A 25417-nucleotide genomic window follows, 5' to 3' on the forward strand; every position below is an offset into this window, starting at 1 on the left:
CACACAAATGACCTTCACTAGATAGAGGTCGCGGTCCACATTTCCTTGAGGCTTCTTTGGCGCTGGTTGAACTTGGCGAGGATTGCTCCACCTTCCCCACAGACGCCTAGTAGTCCAGGCGCAGCACCCCTCACCAATCCCCTGGGGTGGATGGAGAGGGATTAGCAAAGGGGGGACTCCAGGCTCTGAGCGGACTGTGGGGCGGGGGGAGCGGGGCACGGTTGGCTGTGGGCAGTGCTACGTGCGTCCTGGCAGCAAGAGCAAGAACCTATGAAATCGATCATTCATGCAAAATCTACCACTGCCCCATCCCAGCATCTGCATGGTTTCCCAGCTTTGGAAGCATTCCTGGTAGGGCGGGACTCTTTCCCACTTTGCTCTCCTTTCTCAAGCAGCTCCCAGGGGTGGGCTTGGCCCCCTCCTCCAGCCAGGGTGTGTGTGTGTGTGTGTGTGTGTGTGTGTACGTGTGTGCGTGTGCGCGCGTATGTGAGCAGAGGGCAGGGAGAGAAGGGGGCGGACCCAGCCGTGAGACACCAGGAGCCGCAGACGCTGAAGAAGCCAAGGGCTGGGAGATAGAGGAGCTCCCGGATTTGGGGGGCAGGACATCAGAACCCCTGCAAGTCCTGGGAACAAGAGACCTTGCAGGCTAGCACAGAGGCTGCAAGTGTCGCTGGCTCCCTGAATTTCGCCCCCTTCTTAAGCCACGCCCACATTCTCTACTTCTCAGCAATGAGGGGCTGAGGTTGAAGCTTGGGGCCACGGACACCAGCTCACCCCCTCCCAGGAATCAAGCCAGCGCTCAGTACTGCCCCACCCCCCAAGGTCTGAAGACCGCAGGGACCCCTTCCTTTCCCCCTCCAGTTCGCGGTTCCGCCCCTGGCCTATGAAACTCCACCCCTCTACCCTCTGCCGGCGGGCATTGGGGGAGCTCCAGCGGCCGTGCCTAGTGATTGGTCCCCACGGCTGACGGTCACCGGTGAGATCCCGCCCCGCACTGGTGCTGGGGTCTGGGGGCGCTGCTCAGCGGGGCCGGGGCTGGCGCGGCTTTGAGCCGCCGCTGCACTGACAGCTCGGTCTGCGGACCATGGAGACCGGCGCTGGCCCACATCCGCTGCGCCTGCTCGTTTGCCTGATGCCACTTTCTCTTGCGTTGCTTTTGGGACCAGGGAGGCCCGGGACTGCTGAGGAAGGTGAGGAGACTGGCGACTGTTCTTGGAGCCTGGGATGCCAAGAGATAGGGGGCTGAAGAGCCGGAGCGGTGGTGGAGTAGTATGGAGAAACTGGAGTCTGTACTAGGGTGTGAAGCATGCGATCAGCCAAAGCAAAAGAACTAGAGAGACAGAGAAAAAGGTGGCTAAGCAATGGAGAGGAGAGGGGCGCTGAGGAGCTCGGGGGCTGGAGACCGGGGAGGCTGGGAAAGAAAGAGACCGGGAACCGCGGGAGCCAGAGGCAGCGGTCCAGGGGCCGGTGAGACGGACAGGCTGGGCCATTGGAGGTGGGAAGTGAGGGGGCGGGGAGAAGAGAGCGGAGGAGCGGGGAGATGCGGAGGTGAGATGGGAGTGGGGCGGGGTGGGGGGTGGACGGGATGGAGCCCGAACCGCGGGGGCTAGGGGACCATCGTGCGGCCGGCTGGAGGCCGAAAGCTGGTGGTGGGCGGGGGAGCTGGATCCGGGAGCTGCCCGACGTGCTGATCCAGGAGCTGTCCGCACCGCAGTGCTGAATTAGGAGGGTGGACTCCCCAGAGCGGTCCGCGTGGTCGGGTTTGCGGCTGCCCGCGGTATCAGAGCCCGGGTCTTGCCTCTGATTCTGAATCTGGGGGAGCTGTACGTTCAGTTGAATCCAGAGGCGTCATATCCAGGTGCAGAATCCTGAGGAGTTGGAATCTGAGGCTTCAGCTGCGAGGTTTGTAGGGGCGCTGGATTTCTGACGCTTTCCAATATGCAATGTCCTATGTAATGTTAGTTATACTGAAATCCGGGTGCTGCTGGCGGCCCTGTCCACTGTCGCTGATGATGTTGGGGTCAACCCTCTTAAAAGCCCTCACTTTGGAGCCCTATCCACTTGCCTAAGCCCCAGAGGAGTAATCTGCCAAGATGTGGCGATGGCCGGGCCTCCTGCCTCTGAGCCGCTGTTGCGCTGCCCGGACCCGTGCTTCTCCGGGACTAATACTGAGAGCAGAATTCAGATGCTGGACCGCCGCCTTCTGCAGGGAAAATGACTCCCAGCCTCACTGGTGCAGCAGAAGTCGTGGTTCTTGTATATAAAAGGACATTCTTCCAAAGGCAGTGGCGGTGACAGCCCTTGGGAAAGGGGCTGGATGAGGAAATGAGAGGGTTTTATTTCCCCCGCTGCTAAGAGGATATCTTCACTTTGCCACAGAGGCCCTAGAAGTTGAGTAAAAAGGTTCAAGACTCCTCTCTCCTTGACGACCCCAGGCCCCAGAAGAGCCCCTGAGTCTGCATGGATTCTGGGCTGTATACAGGAATTCTCTGATACACTCACTTTCTCCCTCATCTTGATGCTCAGGTATAATTTAAGAAACCTGGGAATGCTGGAGGGTCACTGACAATGCCACCCCCCCACACTATTTTACAACCACCCTTACAGTACCTGCCATGGACTGTGGCAGGCTGAATAACAACTCCTCCCAAGTCCACACCCTAATCCCCACACCCGTGAATGCCATCCTAAATGGCAAAAGACTTTCCAGGTGTAATTACGGATCTTGAGATGGAGAGATTGCCCTGGATTGTTTGGACTGGCCTGGTGTCACTGCAATGGTCTCTGTAAATGGGATGCGGGAGGAGTCAGAGCCAGAGGAGAAGGCGGTGGGCTGACAGGAGCAGAGACTGGATGTGCTTTGAAAATGGAGGAGGGGCCACAAGCCAAAGACTGCAGGGGACCCACTAGAAGCTGAAGTCGAGGAAATGGAACCTCCCCTCCGAACACCCAGAAGAAACCCATCCTGCTGGCACCCTGACTTTAGACCCATGAAACTGATTTCCAAGTTCTGACTTCTAGAACTATAAGAGAATACATTTCTGCTGTTTTAAGCCACCAGATTGTGGTAATTTGTTACAACAGCCACAGAAAACTAATACAGGCTGTTTCCCTGATCATGTAGCTACCTGTCCCTGGACTTGAGCTGCTCACATGCTCTCCTGGGGGATGTATGGAGTGAGAAAAACTTGTCTGTGTCCTTGGTCACATTCACCATCCCTTTAGGTAGCAAATTTTCAGTGAACTCACCGGAGGGCCCACCATCCTGACCTTCTGGGTTTCCGACATCTCTGTTCTCCCCTCTCCCTAGTCATCCTCCTGGATTCTAAAGCCTCCCAGGCTGAGCTGGGCTGGACTGCATCGCCGAGCAACGGGGTAAGTGTAACCCTCCCCCTCCTGCCCTGTGGTGGTCCAGGACTCGGGCCCTTTAGCTCCCCCTGGTTCCATCAGGTGGAAATGCTCCTGGGAACATATGATCTGCGGCAGCCCTGGCTTGGAGCCAGAGTCGCCTGTTAGAAAATGTTGAGTCTTAAGTCAGACAGTCAAAATAAGGAAGTAAATACAAAAGCGTAAGCGAGGAGAGAACTGGCTGTGTCTAGGACCAGACTGTGGCCCCTGGATGGAGCCAATGCTGGGCGGTGCCTCACACGCAGGAGATCCTCTAATCAGTGTTACCTACTGATGGATTGATGGAATAAGCAGGGCTCGGGATCCTAAAAAGGATTGGAAACAAGGTCGGAGTGGGGCCACGTGGTCATGTGGCAGTAGCTTGGCATCATGGAAAGGGCACTAGGTGGAGAGCAAGAGACTCCAGGCCCCACTTCCACCTCTGTCGCCAACTCCATGTGTATATCTAGCCCAGTCCCTCTCACTCCGGAGCCTCAGTTTCTCCATCTATAAAATGAAAAATTGGACTTGGTTGTCTCCAACGTTTCTCTTGGCTTTGCATCTCATAATCAGGAAGTCTAGCGAGTGGAGGGGGCCACTGGGGTTGGGCGGGAGAGGAGAATGCGGAATGATGGGGCCGGGGTTTCAGTCTGCGTCACCACCAGGACCCTACCTACCGGGGGGCGCCTTGGCCCTGAGCTGCCCGCGTGTTTGCTCCTCCTCAGTGGGAGGAGATCAGCGGCGTGGACGAGCGCGACCGCCCCATCCGCACGTACCAGGTGTGCAACGTGCTGGAGCCCAACCAGGACAACTGGCTGCAGACCGGCTGGATCGGCCGCGGCCGCGGGCAGCGCATCTTCGTGGAGCTGCAGTTCACACTGCGCGACTGCAGCAGCATCCCCGGCGCCACGGGCACCTGCAAGGAGACGTTCAACGTCTACTACCTGGAAACCGAGGCCGACCTGGGCCGCGGGCATCCCCGCCCAGGCAGCAGTCGGCCCCGCAAGATCGACACGATCGCAGCGGACGAAAGCTTCACTCAGGGCGACCTGGGCGAGCGCAAGATGAAGCTGAACACGGAGGTGCGCGAGATCGGCCCGCTCAGCCGGCGGGGCTTCCACCTGGCCTTCCAGGACGTGGGCGCATGCGTGGCGCTGGTCTCCGTGCGCGTCTACTACAGGCAGTGCCGCGCCACGGTGCGGGGCCTGGCGGCGTTCCCAGCCACCGCGGCCGAGAGCGCCTTCTCCACGCTGGTGGAGGTGACCGGTACGTGCGTGGCGCACTCCGAGGGAGAGCCCGGCAACCCTCCGCGCATGCACTGCGGCGCGGACGGCGAGTGGCTGGTGCCCGTAGGCCGCTGCAGCTGCAGTGCAGGATTCCAGGAACGCGGCGACGTCTGCGAAGGTACCCGGCGAACTAGGGGGCGTGTCTCGGGAGTGGAGCCCGCAGGTGGCAGCTGGGAGAGGGAGAAAGCCCAGGACCGGAGAGGCAGGGCGGGGGGAGTGGAGGAGCCAGGAAGTCCTGAGTCTTTGTGGAGCTTCAGTGGGTCCAGCTGGGACCAGTGAGTGAAGTTACTGGGAGGTGAACTGACTCCATGTAAGGGGGCGTTAGGGGCCTATATTTCAGGCACTGAGATAAGTACCTCACACGGGCCTTCTCATTTATTCAGGGCAATAAAATAATGTCATTATTATTTCCATTTCGCAATTGAGGAAACAGAGGCTCAGAGAGGTTAATGCCTTGCTTGCAAAGTTAGGAAATGGGAAACCAGGACTTGCATCCAGATGTGCTCAACTCTTACGCTCTTTCTAGTACACTGTGGCGCCTCCCCTGTGCGTGCGGAGGACTCTACAGCAGCCCCACCCTACCGGCTGCTGGCGGTGCGGCGATTTTCAACCCGTGTGCTGCACGAATTTGCTGCAAGAGACACACTGGTGCGCCACAGGAATTTTTTTAAAACATGAAATGCCTGAATATTTAGTCAGGAGCACTGACCTCTTTTCCCCTAGATTATCAAATTAAAAAAAAAAATGAGAACAGCCAACACAATAATAGCTATCTGGTGTGAATGAATCAAAATTATACCTATTTTTTGTCAGATCAGCAATAAATATATTTTTGGTGTGCCGCAGAATTTTAGTAATCAGTTTGTGTGTGCCGTTAGATGACATAGGTTGAAAATCACTGGGCCAATGGGATTGGTCACATCGTAGGGAATGGGCTGCCCAGCCCCGACATGCACGGCAGAGGCAGGCACCTGGATGGGAGAGACGGGGAGAGGGGGAGAGAGAAAGAGATTGGCTTAGGAACTGCCCTGGATGGCTACTGATATCCCAGCACCGCTCTGAACTAGAGAGTCGCCATACTCCCTGGGGGAGACCCTCTGTGTCCAGGGTTCTGTGGGGGCACCAGGAACAGACCCCTCTTTCTCTTCCATATTTGTGGAACTCTCAGGGTGAGGAGGGATTGTGGATGTGCGCACTGAATGGAGAAAGATAAAGTGGTATCTTTGGTTTTGTTTTTTTTAAAGCCGTGCCACTTTCTGGGTGCTAGGACAACAGAAATTAATGAGGCACAGTTTCTTAAGAAGCTCATGGCCTAAATTTAAAAACCACAACAGGGCGATATATGCTGTAATCGAGGGATTAACACAGTGGTGGGAAGACAGGGGAGGAAGCGAGGAGACTTGCTCTCATTTCTTCATTCAGTCATGCACTCATTGTGAATTGAGAACATAAGTCTGCATTTATTAAGGGTTCATGGTATGGATACAGAATTGAGAACATAAGTCTGCATTTATTAAGGGTTCATGGTATGGATACAGATAAATGTCACCATCTCTTCCCTAGGGGAGCATATGGCTTAGTAGGGGGTTCGGGGACATGAACCTTCCTGAGCTCTCCGGGTGGAGTCAGGCTCCACCCCTGTGCTCTCCAGCACCCACTGCAACCTCTGTTTCTGCACCTGCCCCATGGTACGCAAGGTTCTACTTACCTGTGTTTCTACCGCTGGACTAGGAACTTCTTGAGCTGCGGCAATGGGTCATGTTGGTCTCAGCAGCTCCCATGTCCATAACAGGATGTGGTATGTATTGTAGGTACCCCATGGAAACGTATCAGGTGAATGAGTGATTACCATGGGGCGTGATATGTACAACTGGGAGCTGGGGGAAGTGGGGCAGGAGAAGGGAGAACCGAGTTCCTAAGGGTGGAGAGAGATGGCGAGAAGGCCTTTCTTTCAGGCAGCTAAGAGCGTTCTGAGTTCAGGGACTGTGTGCAGAAGCCTAGAGGCAGGAGAGAATATGGCATGGTCAGGGCTGGACAAGTCAGTGTGGCTGGGGCAGGGGGCATTTGGGGGCTGGGGGGAGGGGCAGATCATGAAGGGTCTCGAATGTTGGGACACAGAGCTTAGACTTCACGCTTTAGACCATTGGGGAGTGTTTGAAGCAGGGATCTAACATGTTTGGATTTGTATATTCAAACGTTCACTCAAGCAGCAACCAAAAAGAAAAGACTAGAGAAGGAAGAATTAGGGGCCAGGAGGAAGAGCACAAGGCCTGAACTAAGGTAGTAGCAGAAGTCACTGAGAGCGACCCTCCCCCAGCCACTAAAGGAATTATTGAAAGACTTGGGGAGAAAGCTTGGGTGCATGACCTGTGTCTTCAAATCCTATAAAACTTCCTCGGAGCAGAGGAACGCTGGCAGATGTCCTGTAAGGCTCCTCAGGGCACACTGAGACCTGTGATGGGGTGGCACCAGGGGTGATCACAGTTAGGGAGGCTGACTGGGGTGCAACATAAGGCAGCCCCTTCTAACCACCAGCATCATTCAGCAGAGGCAGCCTCAGAAGAAGGTGGTTACCGCAAGGGGAGTTGTGGAGGACTCTGCCCGTCAAACTAACAGCCTCTGAAATTGTGACTCTGACCTTGAGGAAGAGAGGGAGGGGCTGGCAGTCAGGAGCCCCTTCCTGAGTCTGCCCCTCAACACAAACCTCTTCTAAACACAGCCTCTCCAAGTGGAGATAACCAATGCTGTCTGTGAGGGGACCACCCGCCTCTGGGACACGTGTCCACTTACATACACACGGAGAAGGGTGGCCTCCAGCGTCTCCAGCATTCTTTCCCTACAGCCGTGAGACCTGCAAACAGATCGCCTCTCTTATTTTACCATGGAGGCGGGCAGGCTATGGTTGCTGTTTTTGTTTGACCAAGGGTTTCTTGAGGCCAGGAAGGCAAAGGAAGTGGCAGAGCCAACACTGGAACCCAGGACCTCTGAATCCCAGCTGGGGTCGCTGCTGCTCGCCGGCCACGGGCCACAGTTAGTGGGTCCCATACTTTGCTCTGAGGTGGAGACTTCCAAAGCCCCCTGGGCTGCTGAAGCCCTGCCCCAGCGCTGGGTTGCAGGGGATTCCAGGCAAGAGGGACCCTCCCAAGACCCAGCCTTCCAGATGACCGAGACCTTCAGCTCTTCCCCTCTTCTCCTAGGCAGGCTGGAACTTCTTGCCAAGGACTAGTCTGTATCCCTGCCTTCCTGGGGCTGGAGGGCAGCCAGCCTTCCATAACCAGCTAAATGACAGAGGAGGGACAGAGAAGTGCTGGTGGAGCAAAGGGGACAATGTAAGAACCACCGGGGCCCTGAGAGGAGGGGCCAGGAGCCACTGCCCCCCTCCCTGGCCCAGCTGGTGAGAATTTTCTTACAGTTCCCACTTGGGGTGCGGCAGTTTCCACTTCAGGCTTGCAGTGGAGCAACGGTAATTAGTACCATTATTGTGTAAATGTTGTCTGTACTCAGCTGAGCAGTTTACTTGTTTTGTCTCAGTGAATCCTCCAACAACCTTTGGGAGGTATTCTACACAAGGCTCAGAGAGGTCCATCGACCTGTCAAAGGCCACACAGCAAGTAAGTGGTAAGCCACTTTGCAGCAAACCCAGGTTGCTTAGTCATAAAAGCCTCGGCTCTAACAACCGGTGCTCTGGTGGAGGTGAGAGAGAAGCACAGTAATTCCTGAGGTGTCAAGACCAGAAGCAGGGAAACGTCACTGTCCCTTCCTCTTCTCCACTCCCCTCCCCTCCACCTGGCTGGCTCCACTCTCAAACTGGAACCAAGTGTGTGGTTCAAGGATGTAGGATGCACTGATCCTGAAGACTGGTGGGAGGATGAGCTTTGACAACATGTGTGTGTCAGAGGGTCTGCCTCTGTGTTTCTGGGAGCGCCTGGGTGTCTGTCTGTTCCTTGGCAACTGCGGACACACCTCTCTTACCTCTTCACGCCCAAACTGGAAAGTTGGGCCCATTGTCCTCCCGAGGGCACTGGGGCTGCAGAACCACCAGGCTGCTGGGGGTGGAATCCCAGGTTTACTAGGCGTGGGACATTGGATGAGTTACTTAGCCGCTCTGAGCCCTGGTGCCCTCATTTTCAAAATGGGGATAAAGCACGTACCTCGTGGGTCGTTGTGAGGACTAGAAGAATTGCTAGAAGCAAAACAGTCCAGTGTGCTAACCACGTTGAGCTCTTACTAAGGTTAAGTAGCATGGGGTCGTTTAGTTGGGAACTGCCACCCCACCGGGCAGTCCTGGAATAGCTAAGAACCCCACACTCAGAGGCGAGAAGTCCCCCCTCTAAGAAGGGCAGGCAGGACAGTGGGGGAGAAAGGGGCTGTGGAGGAGCCCCTCCTTCTCACGCGGCCCCTCCCGGCAGCCTGTCCCCCAGGGTTTTACAAGGTGTCCTCGCGGAGGCCCCTCTGCTCGCCGTGCCCGGAGCACAGCCGGGCGCTGGAAAACGCCTCCACGTCCTGCGCCTGCCTGGACAGCTACGCGCGCTCGCCCACTGACCCGCCCTGGGCCTCCTGCACGCGTGAGTCCCCCTCCGGAACGCTGCGGGGAGGCGGCGGGGGGGGGTAATAAAGTCGGACCAAGTGTCAGCAAGGGCAGGGGGCTCCGCACTGCGCACTGCGGAGGGTAAAGAAAGGCTTGCGGGCCGGCGACAGTTATGGAGGGAGGAGAGCCTCGGTGGGGATGGGGGCCGGGGTTTGGGTTGGAGAAAGGCGGAGAATTCCGACAGTGGGAGGAGGTTGGGCTTCTAGGCAGGTCACTGGGTGGACAGCCCCCATCCGCCGACCTCCCCTCGCCTCTCTCTCCAGCTGGGGGGCCGGACTCACACCCCTCACGCTTCGCTCTGGGTCCCCATCCTCCCCCCCTCATCCGCCCACTAACCTCCGCCCGCCCCTCCCTGGCCGCCCCCCACTCCCACACCCTCCCCCTCCCCGGCCCGGGTCTCCCCACCCCGTACTTGGCCGCTGCCCCCCACCCTCGCCGCGCCAGCCCCGCGCTGCCCCTGACGCCGCACCCGTGCCCCGCAGGGCCGCCGTCCGCACCGCGGGACCTGCAGTACAGCCTGAGCCGCTCGCCGCTGGCGCTGAGGCTGCGCTGGTTGCCGCCGGCGGACTCGGGCGGCCGCTCCGACGTCACGTACTCGCTGCTGTGCCTGCGCTGTGGCCGCGAGGGCCCGGCGGCGGGCGCCTGCGAGCCGTGCGAGCCTCGCGTGGCCTTCGTGCCGCGCCAGGCCGGGCTCCGCGAGCGCGCCGCCACGCTGCTGCACCTGCGGCCAGGGGCGCGCTACACCGTGCGCGTGGCGGCGCTCAACGGCGTCTCGGGCCCGGCGGCCGCCGCGGGAGCCACCTACGCGCAGGTCACGGTGTCCACCGGGCCAGGGGGTAAGGCCGCCTCGCGAGTGCGGGGACCTCTTTGCGCGCCGGCCCTTTCCACACCCCGGCCCTCCCCCGGCCACCCCGTCTCTCCCCGGGATCATCCTCACAGCCCGCAGCCACCGTGAAGAAACCGCAGTCAGTGCCACCGCCATCGCAAACAAACGCCAGCGTCTCTCCAGGAGACGAACTGACTCCCCAAATCCCCGACCCCGTAGTCCCACCGAGGGTCGGACCCCTTTTGGAAGGCCAGTGGGAGGGGGCGAGGATGTGAGGCCGATGCAGGCGTTTAGGAGAAGCCGGCAGAGGCCTGGCCCGGAGGCTCAGTGGGTCAGAGCGTCCTCCGGATACACCGCGGCGGCCCGTGGGGCCCGCGGGTCAGGGCGCCTGCAACAAGCGGCCAGTGAATGCATACACAAGGGGACAACACGTCGGGGTTTCCTCTCTCTCTCTCTCAAATCAATATATAAAATACAATTTAAAAAGTGGGTGGGAGTCGGTGGGAGCGTCCCTGACCCCCGACTGCACACACAGTCTTCGCCCTGCACCCAGCTCTGCAGTTGTCTCGCCTCAACCTTCCCAGGCGAAAAAGAGGTGGCACGTTCCTCAGTCTTTTGTTGTGTCTGTAACAGTAGGAAGCAGACTCACCGTCCTCTCGTGTCCTGGAGGCGCCCTCCATCCGTCAGCCTCCCCGAGGCTTCCGTGGACCGGTCGGCCTCTTTCCTGGCCCTGGGGAAGAGCGAGGAAGCACGTGGGTCAGACTGCAGGGGCTGTAAAATGCACTGGTCAGAACACAGCAGTCACATTTCGGAGTCTGGAACTGAGATGATTAAATAAAGACCCACCGCCCTTTTATCCTACATTGTCCTCATTCTCGAAGTTACTTTTGAGTTGTCTCTCATTCAGCTGGGGCTCACCTGCATGTATCCTTTGCAAGAAGGAAGAGTGGTTTGGTCTCTGTCTTTTCATATCTGAGAAGATATAATTGGTTTGTCCCTCAGCTTCCCTATCTTCCAGTAGTTGTAACTGAAGAAAGTCCGGGGCCAGGGTAGTTTTTCATCCTTTCGTAAGTAACCTGGAGATTATATATATGTACAACACACGCACACACACACACAAATACACAGATGTGTGCATCACTCTTAACCTGCCAATGAAAGTAGAATTTAACTATTATCACTCTTTTTTCATTGAGTTTGGCTGAAACATAGTAAAACTTTTTTAAAGGATTTTATTTATTTGTCTTTAGAGGGGAAGGGAGGGAGAGAGGGAGAGAAATATCAGTGTATGGTTGCTTCTCATGCGTCCCCTGCTGGGAACTGGCCTGCAACCCAGGCATGTGCTCTGATTGGGAGTCAAACTGTGATCCTTTGGTTTGCAGGCCAGCACTCAATTCACTGAGCTACACCAGCCAGGGCTCATAGTAAAACTTTTGATCTGCATACTTTTTTTTTTTTAATTCCTGGAGAAAAAAATACGTTAGTTATTGCTTTGACAAGAACTTCTGGTAGCTCTGGTATCATCTTAAGAATTTCTCTAAGCCTTAGGTTGTACATCCATTTCCTGATTCTCAAATCTTGTCACTTCCTTTGTCATTTTTAGCTCTTAATCCTTTTCCTCTGCCTTTTGGGAAAGATTGCCCAATTTGTCTGGTTTGCGGGAACATCAGTTCTGGTTTTTTACAATCTCCATTGTGATTTCACATTTGCTATTGCATGTACATTAGAAAATTCAGTATGGGAAAGAAGCACCCCTAATTCCATTACCCGGAGACAAACAACTGTTACTGCCTTGGCGTCTGTCCATCCACATCATTGTTGCCTCTATCTCTACACCAAGAACCATCTGCTAAAAAAGTCCCGTCTGTGTAATTCTGTATGCAGTACAATATTTTATCTGGTATTTCCTATTAACCGTCCAGTTGCTTTTGATAGAGCTGAATTTAGAAATAAGGAAGTACTCTTTATTTTTACTTATTGATAAAAATACTAAGCTTCCACTGGCTGAGTGCTGCTCTGTGTTCCACATCATGTAACACGACTTCCTACACTGACTCACTGAAAAGGGTTGATAATCATTTTTCAAACAGGGAAACTGAGGTCCGAGAGGCCAAGTGAGGTGTCCATGTCAGTCAGCTGGTAAGTAGAGCCCATCTTTGAATTCGGGTCTGTCTACCGCCAAAGCCCCTTGGCCATATAATACTTCTACTTTTAAGTGAATTTTTTTTAAAAAATCAGGAATGGATGTTAATTTTATAAAATGCCTCTTAAGCATCTTTTAAGATGACCACGTGTTTTCATCTCCTTTGACCTATTGGTGTGATGAATTCTATTAATGGAATTTTCAGTGTGAACTCTCTACATTTTTACATGATACCCTACTGGATACGATCGCATTATTCTTTTAATATTTTGCTGAATTTGTTTGAATTTTAATATTTTTCTCCATCTACATACATAAGAGAGATTTTTGTAGTGTTTTTTATCATGTTCTTTGTCAAGTTCTAGCAGTACAGTAATTCTGGCTTTGGAAAAGCTATCAGGAGTAATCACTTCTCTTTTTCTCCTCTGGAACAATTTAAATAGCACAATTATACATTCCTTGAAGGCATGCAAAACTACCTGAATAAATCTCTGAGAACTGCACTGTTCTGACGGCGGTGGCAGGGAATTTGATGTAATTCTCAATCTTTAAAGTACCCCAATATTTAAACTACTCACCCAGTACCATACATAGTTACTACAATATAATTGACTGTATTCCCCATGCTGTACTTTACATCCCTGTGACTATTTTGTTACTACCATTTGTACTTCTGAAGCCCTTCACCTTCTTCAGCCAGCCCTCTTACCCCTCTTCCCTCTGGCAACTGTCAGTTTGTTCGCTGTATCTGTGAGTCTGTTTCTGTTTATTTTGTTCTACAGATTCCACATGAGTGAAATCATGTGGTATTTTTCTTTCTGTTTGACTTATTTCGCTTAGTACAATGCCATTTAGGTCCATCCATGCTGTTGCAAATGGTAAGATTTCATTGTTTTTATGGCCTAGGAATATTCCACTGTATGTATGTACCACACCATTTTCATCCACTTGTCTGTTGATGGGCACTTGGGTTGCTTCCATATCTTGGCTATTGTAAATAACACTGCAGTGAACATAGGAGTGTTGCATCTTTTCAAATTAGTGTTTTGGATTTCTTTGTATATATTCCCAGAAGTAGAATTGCTAGGTTGTAAGGCAGTTCTGTTTTTAATTTCTTGAGGAAATTCCATACTGTTTTCCACAGTGGCTGTACCAGTCTGCATTCCCACCAACAGCGCACTCCAACATTTGTTGTTTGTTGATTTATTGATGACAACCATTCTCACAGGTGTGCATGATATGTCATTGTGGTTTACATTTGAATGTCTCTGATGATTAGTGATGTTTAGCTTCTTTGCATATGTCTCTAGGACCTCTGTGTGTCCTCTTTGGAGAAGTGTCTGTTCAGGTCCTCTGCCCATTTTTTAATTAGATTTTTTTTTTTTTGGTATTGAGGAGTATGACTTCTTTATAAATTTTGCTGTGGCTATTTAGGGTCTTTGTGGTGCCATATAAATTTTTACCTTATTCTAGTTTTGTGAAAAATACCATTTTTGATATTTTGATATGGATTGCATTGAATCTGTAGATTGCTTTCTATAGTATGGACATTTTAATGTTAATTCTTCCTATTCATGAGCATGGCATATGCTTCCATTTATTCCTAGCTTCTTGAATTTATTTCTTTGGTGTTTTATAATTTTTTGAATACAGGTTTTTTACCTCCTTGGTTAAATTTACTCCTAGATATTTTATTTTTGTGATGCAATTGTAAATGGGATTGTTCTCTTTATTTCTCTTTCTGATAATTCATTATCAGTACATAAAAATGCAACTGATTCCTGAATGTTTATTTTGTATCCTGCTACTTTGCTGAGTTCATTGAACAGTTCTAGCAGTTTTTTGGTGAAAAAAGGTGTAGTATTTTTGTTATGTAGTGTCCCCCTCTCCTCTTCCCTTTCTTTCTTCTTTTTTTTTTAAATTTATTGGGGTGACATCGGTTAATAAAATCTTATAGGTTTCAGAATTTTATAGGTGGTGGATAGGCACATTCTTACCATCCAGAACAGAAAATGAATTCTTTCTTTCTTGTAGGTACCTTTTTCAGAGCATGAAAGCTTTTCCAGAATCGTCCTTCTCTCAGCTGGTTTCTCCTTTTGTCGGTCAGAGCTGGGTTGCAAGTCCAACCCTAACACAATCGTCGGCAAAGGGAATGAATGCACATAGATGTCTTAGCACGATCGGAGTTAACTTGAGTCATGGGGGGGAGACACTAGACCCTGAATCAAAAACTGCACTCGGCCATCAGGGGGACGTGGCCGTCACACAGGTGTCCCATAGCGCCTGCTGCACTCCTGGCCCCATGTGAGTGCTGGGTGACTCTCATCACAAATTTGCAGTGGGAGAGCAGGTGCTCGGGCTGTTTTTAGCGCCATCCCCAGGGTTTAGGAGGCTTCCATCTAATCTCTGAGGGGCTGAAATGGAACCTTCTCCTGCCTCTGTATCCCAGCCATCTGATGCTTTCAACAAGTGTGGTTTTGAAAAATGACGTTCCTAGCCTCTTATCTGCGCTGTCCATCTGCATCTGTAAGGGACTGTGCCGCCTCCTAGGATACTGCATCACCTTGACCCCCCTCATGCCGCATCTTTTCTGGGAGCTGCCGTGTTCAAGCGGATGTAGCTGAGAGGCACTCCACGGAGATAAGGAAGAGCACTTTTCCTGAAAAGCAGCCATGCAGCCGAGTGACGGCTGTGCATTGTCCAGTGGACAAAGACTTTGCTATTTTTTAAGGGTCAGACAGTGGGAGGAAGGATCCAGGACCTTTCAAATTATTTTTAGGCTGGGAGGCAATGTCACTCTGTGGGCAGCTTAGCCTGGGGTTGACTACAATTGCACTTTTCAGTCGAGTCCCACTGGCTTTATCACGGGGAGAAAGACGCCTCTCCACTCCTCCTCTGCCCTCCCCTGCTCTGGCAATCAGCTGTCAAGACAACTTTATGGTGATGTTCTGGGTGTTTGACTCTTTCTGTATCTCCATTTTAACTGAAATCCAAGAAAAACCAGAGGCGGAGCTGCTAGATGGATACCATTCAAAACTGGAAGCTGTGTGAACACACTTTTCAAAGCACGAGCTACATATGCCCTGTCCCCACTCCCTGTGCCCCTCCCCACCTGGCATCAACTCCCCTTTAGTCCCCTGAAGTCACTGGGAACTTCATATTGTTAAAGCCAGAGGGCACTTTGAATCACCATCTTACCCCCATCTCTTCTCAGCGCGTGACACTGCTGACCACTGGCCCCCCTTGTTGGCAGCCTGCATCAAGTGCTCGTTCTGTGTCAGCGTTGTGCTTTCGCGCTTATACTCGTTATTTCGTAAAATTCTCACAGCAAGCCTGTGAGCGGTCACCATGGTTTCCATTCTATGGGTGAGGAAACTGAGGCTCTTGCTCATGGACCCAGAGCTAATAACTGAAAGAGGTGGGAGAGAAGCTTCTTTTTCTTTTTAATTTTTTAAATGTAATTTATTTATCTTTAGAGGGGAAGGGAAGGAGAGAGGGAGAGAAATATCAATGTATGGTTGCCTCTCATGTGTCTCCTGCTGGGAACTGGCCTGCAACCCAGGCATGCGCCCTCACTGGCCTGGGAATTGAACCACGGTTATTTGGTTCACAGGCCTTTACTCAATCCACTGAGCTATACCAGCCAGGGTGAGAAGCTTCTTAAATGTTCTCCTCTGGGGCTTCTGTGACCTTGGTGGCTCTTGGTTTTCCTCCAACCTCTCTGGCTCCTCCTTTTCAATGCCCTCTTCATTTGCCTGCCTCTTTTTTTTTTTTTTTTTTTAACTTTCAGTACTTTATTTTTTAAAACATTTTTTTTGTTGTTGTTCAAGTACAGTTTTCTGCCTTTTTGCCCCATCCCTCCCCACCACCCCAGCCCTCCCCATGCCTGCCTCTTAAATATTGTTGTTTCTTGGGCTTACTTCCTTAAAAGTTTTCCTCCTCTTTGGGCAGTTCCATCCAACAATCACTTTCTGGTGGCTCGTAGCTCTGTACTTCCTCCCAGACACCTTTTGTGAGTTCTGGATTCACCCAGCTGCCTCTCCAGCCTCCTCTCTTGGAACCCCTGGGCTCAGCACGCTGGAGTGAAGTCCCATCTTTCCGCAGTGACCTGGGGTGGTCCCTGTCTTCTTAGTTCAGGCATGAGTACCTGTTTGCTTTTCTTAATGTTCTCCATTGACATTAAGTTTATTCCTGAGTATTTTATTCTTTTTAATGTTATTGTAAATAAAGTTTTTTCCTTACTTTTCTTTTCAGACTGTTTGTGGTTAGTATATAGAAATGCAGTAGATTTTTGTGTGTTGGTTTTGTGCCCTGCACTTTTGTTGTATTTGTTTATCAGTTCTAATAACCGGGGTTTTATGGGGTTGTTTTTGTGGAGTCTTTAGGGTTTTCTCTATATGAGGTCATGTCACCTATAGACAGAGATCATTTTACTTCTTCCTTTCCAATCTGGATTTCTGTTATTTCTTTTCTTGCCTAATTGCTGTGGCCGGGACTGCCAATACTATGTTGCAACAAAGTGGCAGGAGTAGACATCCTTGTCTTGTTCCTGATCTTGGAGGGAAAGCTTTCCACCTTTCACTGTTGAGTAAGAAAAGATATCGGCTGTGGTCTTTTCAGATGTGGCTTTTATTGTGTTGAGGTAGTTTCATTTTTTTTTTCCTTTAGATTTTATTTATTTATCTTTAGAGGGGAAGGGAAGGAGAGAGGGAGAGAAACATCAATGTATGGTTGCCTCTCGTGCATCCCCTGCTGGGAACTGGCCTGTGACCCAGGCATGTGCCCTGACTGGGAATCTAATCGCGATCCCTTGGTTCATAGGCCCACACTCAATCCACTGAGCTACACCAGCCAGGACAGGTAGTTTCCTTTTATTGCCAGTGTGTTGAGTATATTACCTCTTGACCAGATCATTAGAACAGTTAAGTAGCTGGTCTTCCTGCCTCTTATACTCTCTAATGTCTCTAAACCACAGAAAAGGTAGAAAGAGCTGGGCGGGGATTAGAATTAGCCACCACGAGGGGAGCTAAGGTGTAGGGGATGGGCAAGCAGCAGGAGCCCTGGCACTTTTCCCCTTAGGAGCCACTGAAGTGGAGAGCTATGTCGGGGGTGAAAGGGGCCTCCTCTGCTCTCACAGACGCTACCCCTCAGGCCCCGCCCCTTAGGAGCCTATAGCCCCACCCACAGTTGGTTAGGCCCTGCAGCTCAGCCATCCCTAGCCCCGCCCCCAATCTCCCCTTGCTGACCCTTCCAGCCCCGTACCCCACAGCCCCCCACAGCCGGCCTTGCCCTACAGGCCTGGTCAAAAATCCAACATTACTTCCTTTCAAGGGCCCTGGGAGGAGGATGAGATTCGCAGGGACCGAGTGGAACCCCAGAGTGTGTCCCTGTCCTGGCGGGAGCCTATCCCCGCTGGACCCCCTGGGGTCAATGGCACAGAGTATGAGATCCGCTACTACGAGAAGGTGAGTCAGGGTCTGGGAGGAATCCGGTGCTGCATGCCCCGTTGCTGTCCCCCTTTCCCACCCGCTTCCCCTTCTCCTCTTCTCCACCGTCTCCTCCCGGGAAGAGCCCTTCTCACTGTCTTTCTAAGCATTACCCACAGGCCTCCCCAGTGGCCTTCCAGGCTGCGGTTCCTTCATGCGCCGTGCATGCCATGGGCTCCCCTGCTCTTCCTCTTTCCCTGAAGTGGTCTGCTCATCACTAGCCACCATCTTCACTTCCACCATGTTTGCCCAGTGTTCACAGTTGACAAAGAGCTTTCTCCAGGGGCAGATCCAGATTTTGTGTGCCCCGATGGTAGACATACAATTGGCGACTCTTTTAAGAAAAAATGCAGAAATATTATATGATCTCAACTTTTACAAAAATGTGTGACTGTCGGAGCACATTGTGCAGTCAGGCGCACACTGGGGCTCAGCAGTGCGCGGGCAAGTGTTTGACAGTCGGCCCTCCGGAACCGTGAATGTGCGAGTTGTTGTTACAATTTTACTGATAGAAAGGATATGTAACATCACTTTAAAATAATAGTAAACACGAACAGTGCTCCTGCTGATCCACGCAGCTCTGCTTAAGTAATTCCCAACTCCACTCCCCCCGTGACAAGCAGTGGGGGCTCTGAACGCCATCACGGTTAGTTACCAGCCAGCCCGAAGCCCCAGGACGTCACTGTCCGAGAGCCTGCTGCACTGTGCCAGTGTGAGAGCAGGCCTCCGCCCACGCACCGTCCTTGTGGAACTTGGTGTGCCTCTGTCCCCTGCAACCAGTGTCCTGCTGTTACCTGAATAAGCCTGTAGTGCATAGATGCCTGTTTTTCTTCCGTGAGGGTCACGGGTGGGAGGGAAAGAGGAGGCTGATGGGCAAGGCGGGAGTTTCTCCCACCTCTTCCCGAGGAGGCGCCCACAGGCAGGAGAGCTTCCTGCTGCAGCAGCGGGGAGCAAAACCGCAAAACCGAAGTTCAGCTTTCAGCGGCCAGCCCTCCCCCACACTCAGTGTGGGCAGCCTTCTGCCCCAACTTCATAAAATTTCAGGTGAAATTTTAATGCATTTTTCAATTATACATATATAGTCAGAAAGGCTTAGAGGCTTAGAAAATACAGAAAATTAAAATAGCCCTATGTAACTTATGATTCAATATGGTACGAAGACACGGGTGAATGTAAAGGAGGCCCCAGTGAGGTTTTCCGGTGAAGCCATGCTAAGGAGATGGCCACCAGACAGCGCCAGGGCTGTGATTAGTGTGCAGCTGTAGAGTCCTTCATCTACAGTTGACATCCAAACCAGAACCTTTTCTGTAAGTCATCTGCCACCAAAACCTGGGGAAAGGGTTGGGGATCCTTTGGAAGAAGCCTGTGGAACCCCCAGGATGAGCGGATTCAGCTTCTTCCGGCTAAGAGTGCCCTCCTGCCTCCCTATTCCTCCCCCCCCCCACCACCACTTTCCCAGGAGCCTGGTGCTGGCCCTGAGCGGGGGCCTCATTTCTCGGTCCCTCCCCAGGGTCAGAGCGAGCAGACTTACTCCACGGTGAAGACAGCAGCACCTGCCGTCACCGTCACCAACTTGAAGCCAGCGACTCGCTACGTCTTTCAGATCCGGGCAGCTTCCCCGGGGCCCTCCTGGGAGACCCAGAGCTTCAGCCCCAGCATCGAAGTGCAGACCCCAGGGGAGGGTAAGTGACCTTTGCCGGTGGACCTGGGCAGGGCGGGGATGGGGCGGGGAGACAAATGGGAGGGGTGACTGTCGGTGTAATGAAGGGAGCCTGAGAGAGTATGAAACAGACGTCACTGAAGGCTGGAGGCCGTGACGGGGCTTGACTGCGACAAGCAACAAAACGAGAATTGTCCACCTTCGATGGTGAACTGGATGGTGTGTGAACAATCTCTCAGTAAGGCTGTTACCAAAACAAAACGAGAGCTGAGCATCAGATACGTGGATCCTAAATGGCTCTGGTTTCCCCGCAGCACTGCCCTACCACCTCCCCCACCCTGCGCTCCCCTCCCCGGCTCCTCTTCCCCACCCCCCCAAACTCCCTTTCTGGATGCATGGAGAGCATTTAGCTTCCTCTTTTGTCATTTCTCCTGCTGCTAACCCAGCCCTCAGGGTCTCACCTCTATCTATCCCAAGCAGCTCATGAAAGTATTTTCCTGGACAAAGGCAGTTCCCCCTAAGAGGCATTCTGGCACCAGCTGTCAAGATAATAATTCTCTCCAACCTGCTACATGAGTCTAATCCAAGATAGGAAGAGCTCTGAGCCCAAAGGGAGGTGGAGATAAAATGTTGGGGGAGTTTGAGTTCTGGGAAGGGAGGCAGCGCTTCTTGCTCGACTGCCCGTCTGTGCCAGACCTCAGCCAGGTGCTGGCAAAAGGAGATTAGAGCCATGTCTTCAAGGCTGGGGAGCGTGTGGATGTGTGGAGATGGGCGGGGAAGGCAGGTTGGGTAGAGGAAGCCACCTGAACGCGGGCTCATGGGTTTGGCCGGAGTCAGTGAGTGTGTTTGTGGGGGCGGGGGATGCAGGGACTAAGGACTTCCATTCGTTTGGTGCTTTTTTGGTCAGCGGCTGTGTGCCCCAGCCTCCTTTGCTGTGGCCCTGGCTGGGACAGGGAAGGGTGAGGTAGGAGGGTGCGCCTCCTAATCTGTACAGCATTTTTTCCCAGTGAGCTGTGACCCCAAATCAGGGTTGTGGGGAATGAAAGACCAGGTTTCAACACTCTGTTGTTCCATAACAAATTGCCCTGAAACTTAGCCCCTGAAAATAAACATTTGTTATTGTGGGTCAGGGGTAGAGGTGCAGCTTAACCGGGGGCCACTTGACTCAGGGCCTCTCACGAGGCCGCCATCAGGGTGTCCCCTGGGGTCTCAGTCATCTCAGGGCTTAATCGGGGGGAGACTGTGTCTCCTGCTCAGGTTCTTGCCGGCTCTCTGGTGGAGGCAAGCCTCGCGGGCTTCTCCGTAGGTCTACTCATCACACAGCAAGTCGATTCTTTCAGACACTGTGAGCGAGCAAGAAGGCACCCAAGACAGAAGCCTGTCTCTTGTGGCCTGATCTTGGAAGTGACTTCCCATCGCTTTTGCTGCATTCCGCGAAGGCTTTAGGAGGAAATGACCGTTCCTCAGCTCGGCCCTGCCCCTTTCTGTTTCTGTTCCCGTTCAGTTCAGGTTCCGTTTCTGTCTTTCCCAGAGGTTGGCACAGGCCTCCAGGCACGGATTCTGACTATTCATTGCTTTCTGCCCAGTGCCGGGGGGACTGTCTGATGGATGGACGGATGGATGGATGGATGGATGGATGGACAGATAGGGCCGAGAGCTCGGGGTCCTCTTGACCTCTCCCTTGGTGAAATAATCCGGAGCAGTGGCTTTGGGAATCCAATTCAGATTTTAGGTTCATTATTTATTAGCAGCGTGACCTTCAGCAAATGACACAACTTCTCTCTGTGTCAGTTTCCTCACCTGAAACGTAGAGACAGTGACACCTCACTGGCCTGTTGTGCTGATGACATAGGGTCATTCAGTTCAGGCACGTGGCACAGTGTCTTGAATGGAGTAAGTGTGCGTTAAATGTTTACTTTTGCTATAATTGCTGGGGAATAGTCTCGCTGGGTACTTGGGGAGCTCAGACAGGGGCCGTTCCCCCTGCAGAGCCACCTTAAGTCTCTCATTGTGCAGCTGAAAGGCAAAAAGGGAGTACCAGGCCTGTCCGTCCGGAGCCCTGCCCCTGTCTCTCAGAGCTGGGCTGCAGGGGGAGGCGCCCTGGCCCCAGGCGAAGAGGAAGCTCCAGGTGCCACCGGGTTTGGCGGGACTGCCGAGGCGGCTCTGCTGCTGGGAGGCAGAGGGGCTGCGGGAGTCCTGCTGCTGTGGGCTGAGGACACTTACCCAGCAGCCCCGTCCTCTGCCAGCCTCAACCTCCTGCTTTTCCTCCCAGCTGCCTCAGGCTCCAGGGACCAGAGCCCCGCAGTGGTCGTCACTGTGGTGACCATCTCAGCCATCCTTGTCCTGGGCTCTGTGATGAGTGTGCTGGCCATTTGGAGGAGGTAGGTGGCTGGTCCAAGCTTGGCTGACCTCTGGTGAGGCATGTCCCTGTGCTCACAGACACCTATATCTATGCCAGCATTTGTGCACATGCAGGTTTGCACACGCAAGCACACTGTAGAGATACAGGCATGGCTAGCATATCCCAGCCCCTCCCCCCTTACTGCTGCTGCGGCAGCCGGCACTGCAGCTAGCTCAGCCGCTCCGGGATGAAGGGGATTTAGCTCCTTAACTCATTAAATGTCAGAAGGCATCACTGAGGATGGAATCAAGCTGCGGCTGCTCTAGTGTGATTAGGGTTCTCCTGAGGCGCTCAGAGGCCCCCAGCCCCTGCCCACAAGGGGTCCTGAGGCCCTTGAACATGGGCAAAGGGAAGAAAGGCATTAATTGTGGTGTGTGTGTGTGTGTGTGTGTGTGCACGCGCGCATGTGAGGGAGGAGGGTGTGGGGTGTGGGGCTTATAAACCAGAAACCCCCACCCCCAGCAGAAGGAAGCTTGCAGGAGAGTAGGCAGAGGAAGGGAAAGCTGTGGCTCCTGAGTCTGGCAGGAGAAGATCCCAGTCCTCTCGCACACAGCGGAAGCCTCCTGGCACGGGCTCCCCCAAGCAGGTACCAGGATGGGGCGGAGCTCAGAAGGTCTGAGGCCTTGGAAATTCTGTGTGCAGAGGGTTGGAGTTCGAGATGGAGGAGAGAAATAGGCCTGAGAGCCACAAGTCAGTCAGCACTGGAACTGCCTCCGCACTGGGGGGACAGTGAACATTCATTTGGCACTGACTGCCCTTGGATGAGGCACAGAAAGTGACAGGTGGAGGGGACCTAGCTCCACCTGGGCCCAGAGGGTGGGGGACGGGGGCGGCAGGAGGGCAGGACAGGACAGGAGGAGTGGCTCCCTCCGCACAGAACTGCAGGCTCCTATGTTGGACCTGTTGGAAAAGCAGCCACAGACAGGAACCTAGAGCACTGTGTCCTGGCCATGAGTCTGGGGGCTCAGCAAGGCCGAAGGAGGAAAGGGGAGACTCTGCAGCCAGCCCAAGCAGCTGCCACCCACCCGGGGAGTGCCCGGAGACAGGTGTACTAGGCAGGCAGAGGGAGCCAGGGGGTGGCAGTGCGTTTCAAAACCTGCTCAAGGTCAAACGGCAGTGAGGTGGGGAGCACCAGCCATCTGTGCCGAGCAAGGGGCCTGGGGGCAGACTCCTCCAGCAGGCAGCTGCAGTGTAGCAGACCTCAGCATCTCCACCACGCACCCACTCCTGTCCGGGGCTCTTCGGAACTTGCTCTGTGCCATGGTCCCCTCCCCTCCACTTCCCTCCTCTGTCTATCCTGGCTCACCCCGCCGGAGGGCATCTTCCAGGGGAAGCTTCTCGATTTCGCTGCCATGCCTCCATCCACTCAGCCTGTCTCCCTTCTCTTCATCTCTGCCCCCCTCTCCTGAATGTCCCCGCCTCCGTGGACGTCCTGCCACCATGCTGAGCGACTAGTGTAGCTTGGGTGTGGCCAGCGCCAGTCCCTGGCCTCTGGGTTCCTTGACTTCCTTACTCCCAAGGACCTTCGCTTCTGTTCCACACCACCCCCCATCCTTACTCGGTCGCTGCCCCAAATATCAAGCCACTTCTACTTTTGCCCTGCGGGCTCCCTCTCCTGGAGGCTTGTTCCCTCAGCCACTCCCGCTGCCTGCGGCCCTGCTCTTTATCGGCACCGCGAGCCCCTCGCCCTCTGCCCACCAGGTCCGCACGTCTGCCTGTCTCCACAGCCACCCTTTCCCTCCGTTTGCTCCAGAGGGGGTGCCTTCCTCCTACCTAGGACCTGAACCCACTCCCTGTCACAACCCAGGAACTTGTACTGTTTATAATGCCCCCCCCCCACATAACATCTAACGCTTACTGAGGGCTTAGCATGGGGACCATCTCCCTGCAGCCTCCGTTAGTCCCCCCACTCTGGCCTTCCCCGGACCCCTGCTCTGCCTTTCCTTGGTCCCTGTGATATCACCACCCCGATTTCCCTTTATTTATTTTTGACTTCTCTGGCGGTTCTCTGCAGTCTCCTTGGCTTCCCTCTCTCCTCCCCAGTCTCTAAATGTTGGGGTCCTCAGACTTGTTCCTGGTCCCACTTCTCATAGCTTCTGAATTCGTATGTCCACAGCACACACACACACACGTCCAGCTCCCTCCTCGCTGGCCCACCCTGCTTACCCCGTAGTCCCTGCAAATTCAAGTGTCCACACATGTGCCCTTCATCGCCACCCTGCCCCAGTCTTGGTGAATGGTAGCACCATCAACTCTGCTGGGCAAGCCTTCCCCCGCTCCCCTTCTGCCTTCTAGCAGTCTCCAAGCCCCGTGGCCCTGCCACCTAAATGTCTGAGTTCTCTCCCTTTCCTCTCCACTGTCACCCCCCCACCCCACCTGGCCTGAGCCTGAGCCAGCACCACCACTGGCAGGGAGACAGCAACAGCTGGGACGATCTTTCTGAAATGCGAATGGCGTCATGGCAGGCCCCTGCTCCGAATTCCCTTGGGGCGCTCCTCTGCTAGGAATGGAAGCCCAGCCTTTATCTGGGCCAGCAGGGCCCGGCCTCAGGGGGCCCAGATGCCTGGCCTGCGGCTTTGTCGATTGCCCTGAAGTCCTTTAGTCCCACAGCTGCCTCTGCCTCAGGACACCGTCCCGTGGCCCCGGGAAGGGGTCAGGGCCCTTTGTGGTGTTCCACAGCGCACAGCCCTTCTCCGCTGGCCCTGCGAGTGGGCCGAGGTTGCCTCTCAGTAATGATGCTTCCGGCCAGACCTGCGTGTGGGGCCTGCCTGTGTTGTTCACCTGCAGCGGGGCTGGGGTGGGAGGCAGCTGGAACTTCAAGTCAGGGGTGTAGATTTGGGCACCTTCCCAGCAGCAAGAAGGTGCACTGCGTCTCAAAGTGCATGCACCCCTAGGCGTGCAGGTGGGGGTGAGGGGTTAGGTGAGGTGCTAGGATTACCTATGTATTTGCTGGGTTCAAACCAGCAAAACAAGAAGGTCCCTCCCCTGGGGCACAGACCTCGTCCTTTTGAAGAGGTGCCACCCTGGGTGCTGGTGAAATGGGAAGGGCTGGGGCAGCCTGGCTCAAGGAATGACTCTGCACCCCCTACATCCCCAGGCCCTGCAGCTATGGCAAAGGAGGTCGGGACGCCCACGATGAGGAGGAGCTGTATTTCCACTGTGAGCTGTCTGGGCCTGCTTGGGGTGGGGTGGGCGTCCCCCCACCTCACTCCTTATCCCCTTTCCTTGCTGCCATTGCACACCCCACCCTCCAGCCACGGAAGCCCCCTTCTTCAGGACCATCTCTCTCTTTCCCTGTGTTCCCAGTCAAAGTCCCGACACGCCGCACGTTCGTGGACCCCCAGAGCTGTGGGGACCCACTGCAGGCTGTTCACCTGTTTGCCAAGGAGCTGGATGCCAAAAGTGTCACCGTGGAGAAGAGCCTTGGAACAGGCAAGCTGGGCATCCAGGAAGCCTTGTCCCTGCTGGGGCAGCAGGGCAGGCGGGGGGGGGGGCAAGGGGGCAGGGGGACAGGGGGGGCTCTGCCTGTGCCCCAGCCCCGCCCACTCTAGAAGTCCCACCCCCCACTCTGCCCCACTCTGATTCTAGAAGCCCCACCTTCACCCCTGTCCCCACTCTGCCCAGGAGGCCCCACCTCCAC

The 25417-nt window shown here is 54.0% G+C and overlaps 1 protein-coding gene across 1 annotated transcript in view; it reads left to right on the plus strand.

The window, feature by feature from the left end:
- The first annotated feature begins 1058 nt into the window (after window positions 1-1058).
- The window catches only part of EPHA10 (EPH receptor A10), a 28615-nt gene continuing 4256 nt past the window's right edge, over window positions 1059-25417 (plus strand). The window contains exons 1-10 of the mRNA XM_037149496.2: window positions 1059-1190; window positions 3311-3375; window positions 4113-4791; window positions 9083-9238; window positions 9744-10097; window positions 17562-17695; window positions 19227-19398; window positions 21649-21757; window positions 24875-24936; window positions 25084-25209. Of these exons, the coding sequence (XP_037005391.2) occupies window positions 1085-1190; window positions 3311-3375; window positions 4113-4791; window positions 9083-9238; window positions 9744-10097; window positions 17562-17695; window positions 19227-19398; window positions 21649-21757; window positions 24875-24936; window positions 25084-25209 (1963 nt within the window). The 5' untranslated portion in view covers window positions 1059-1084. The remainder of the gene's footprint in view (window positions 1191-3310; window positions 3376-4112; window positions 4792-9082; window positions 9239-9743; window positions 10098-17561; window positions 17696-19226; window positions 19399-21648; window positions 21758-24874; window positions 24937-25083; window positions 25210-25417) is intronic.

This window comes from Artibeus jamaicensis, unplaced genomic scaffold (genome assembly GCF_021234435.1).
Source record: "Artibeus jamaicensis isolate MK-2021 breed Jamaican fruit bat unplaced genomic scaffold, CSHL_Jam_final scaffold_847, whole genome shotgun sequence".
Classification (NCBI taxonomy): Eukaryota; Metazoa; Chordata; class Mammalia; order Chiroptera; family Phyllostomidae; genus Artibeus; species Artibeus jamaicensis.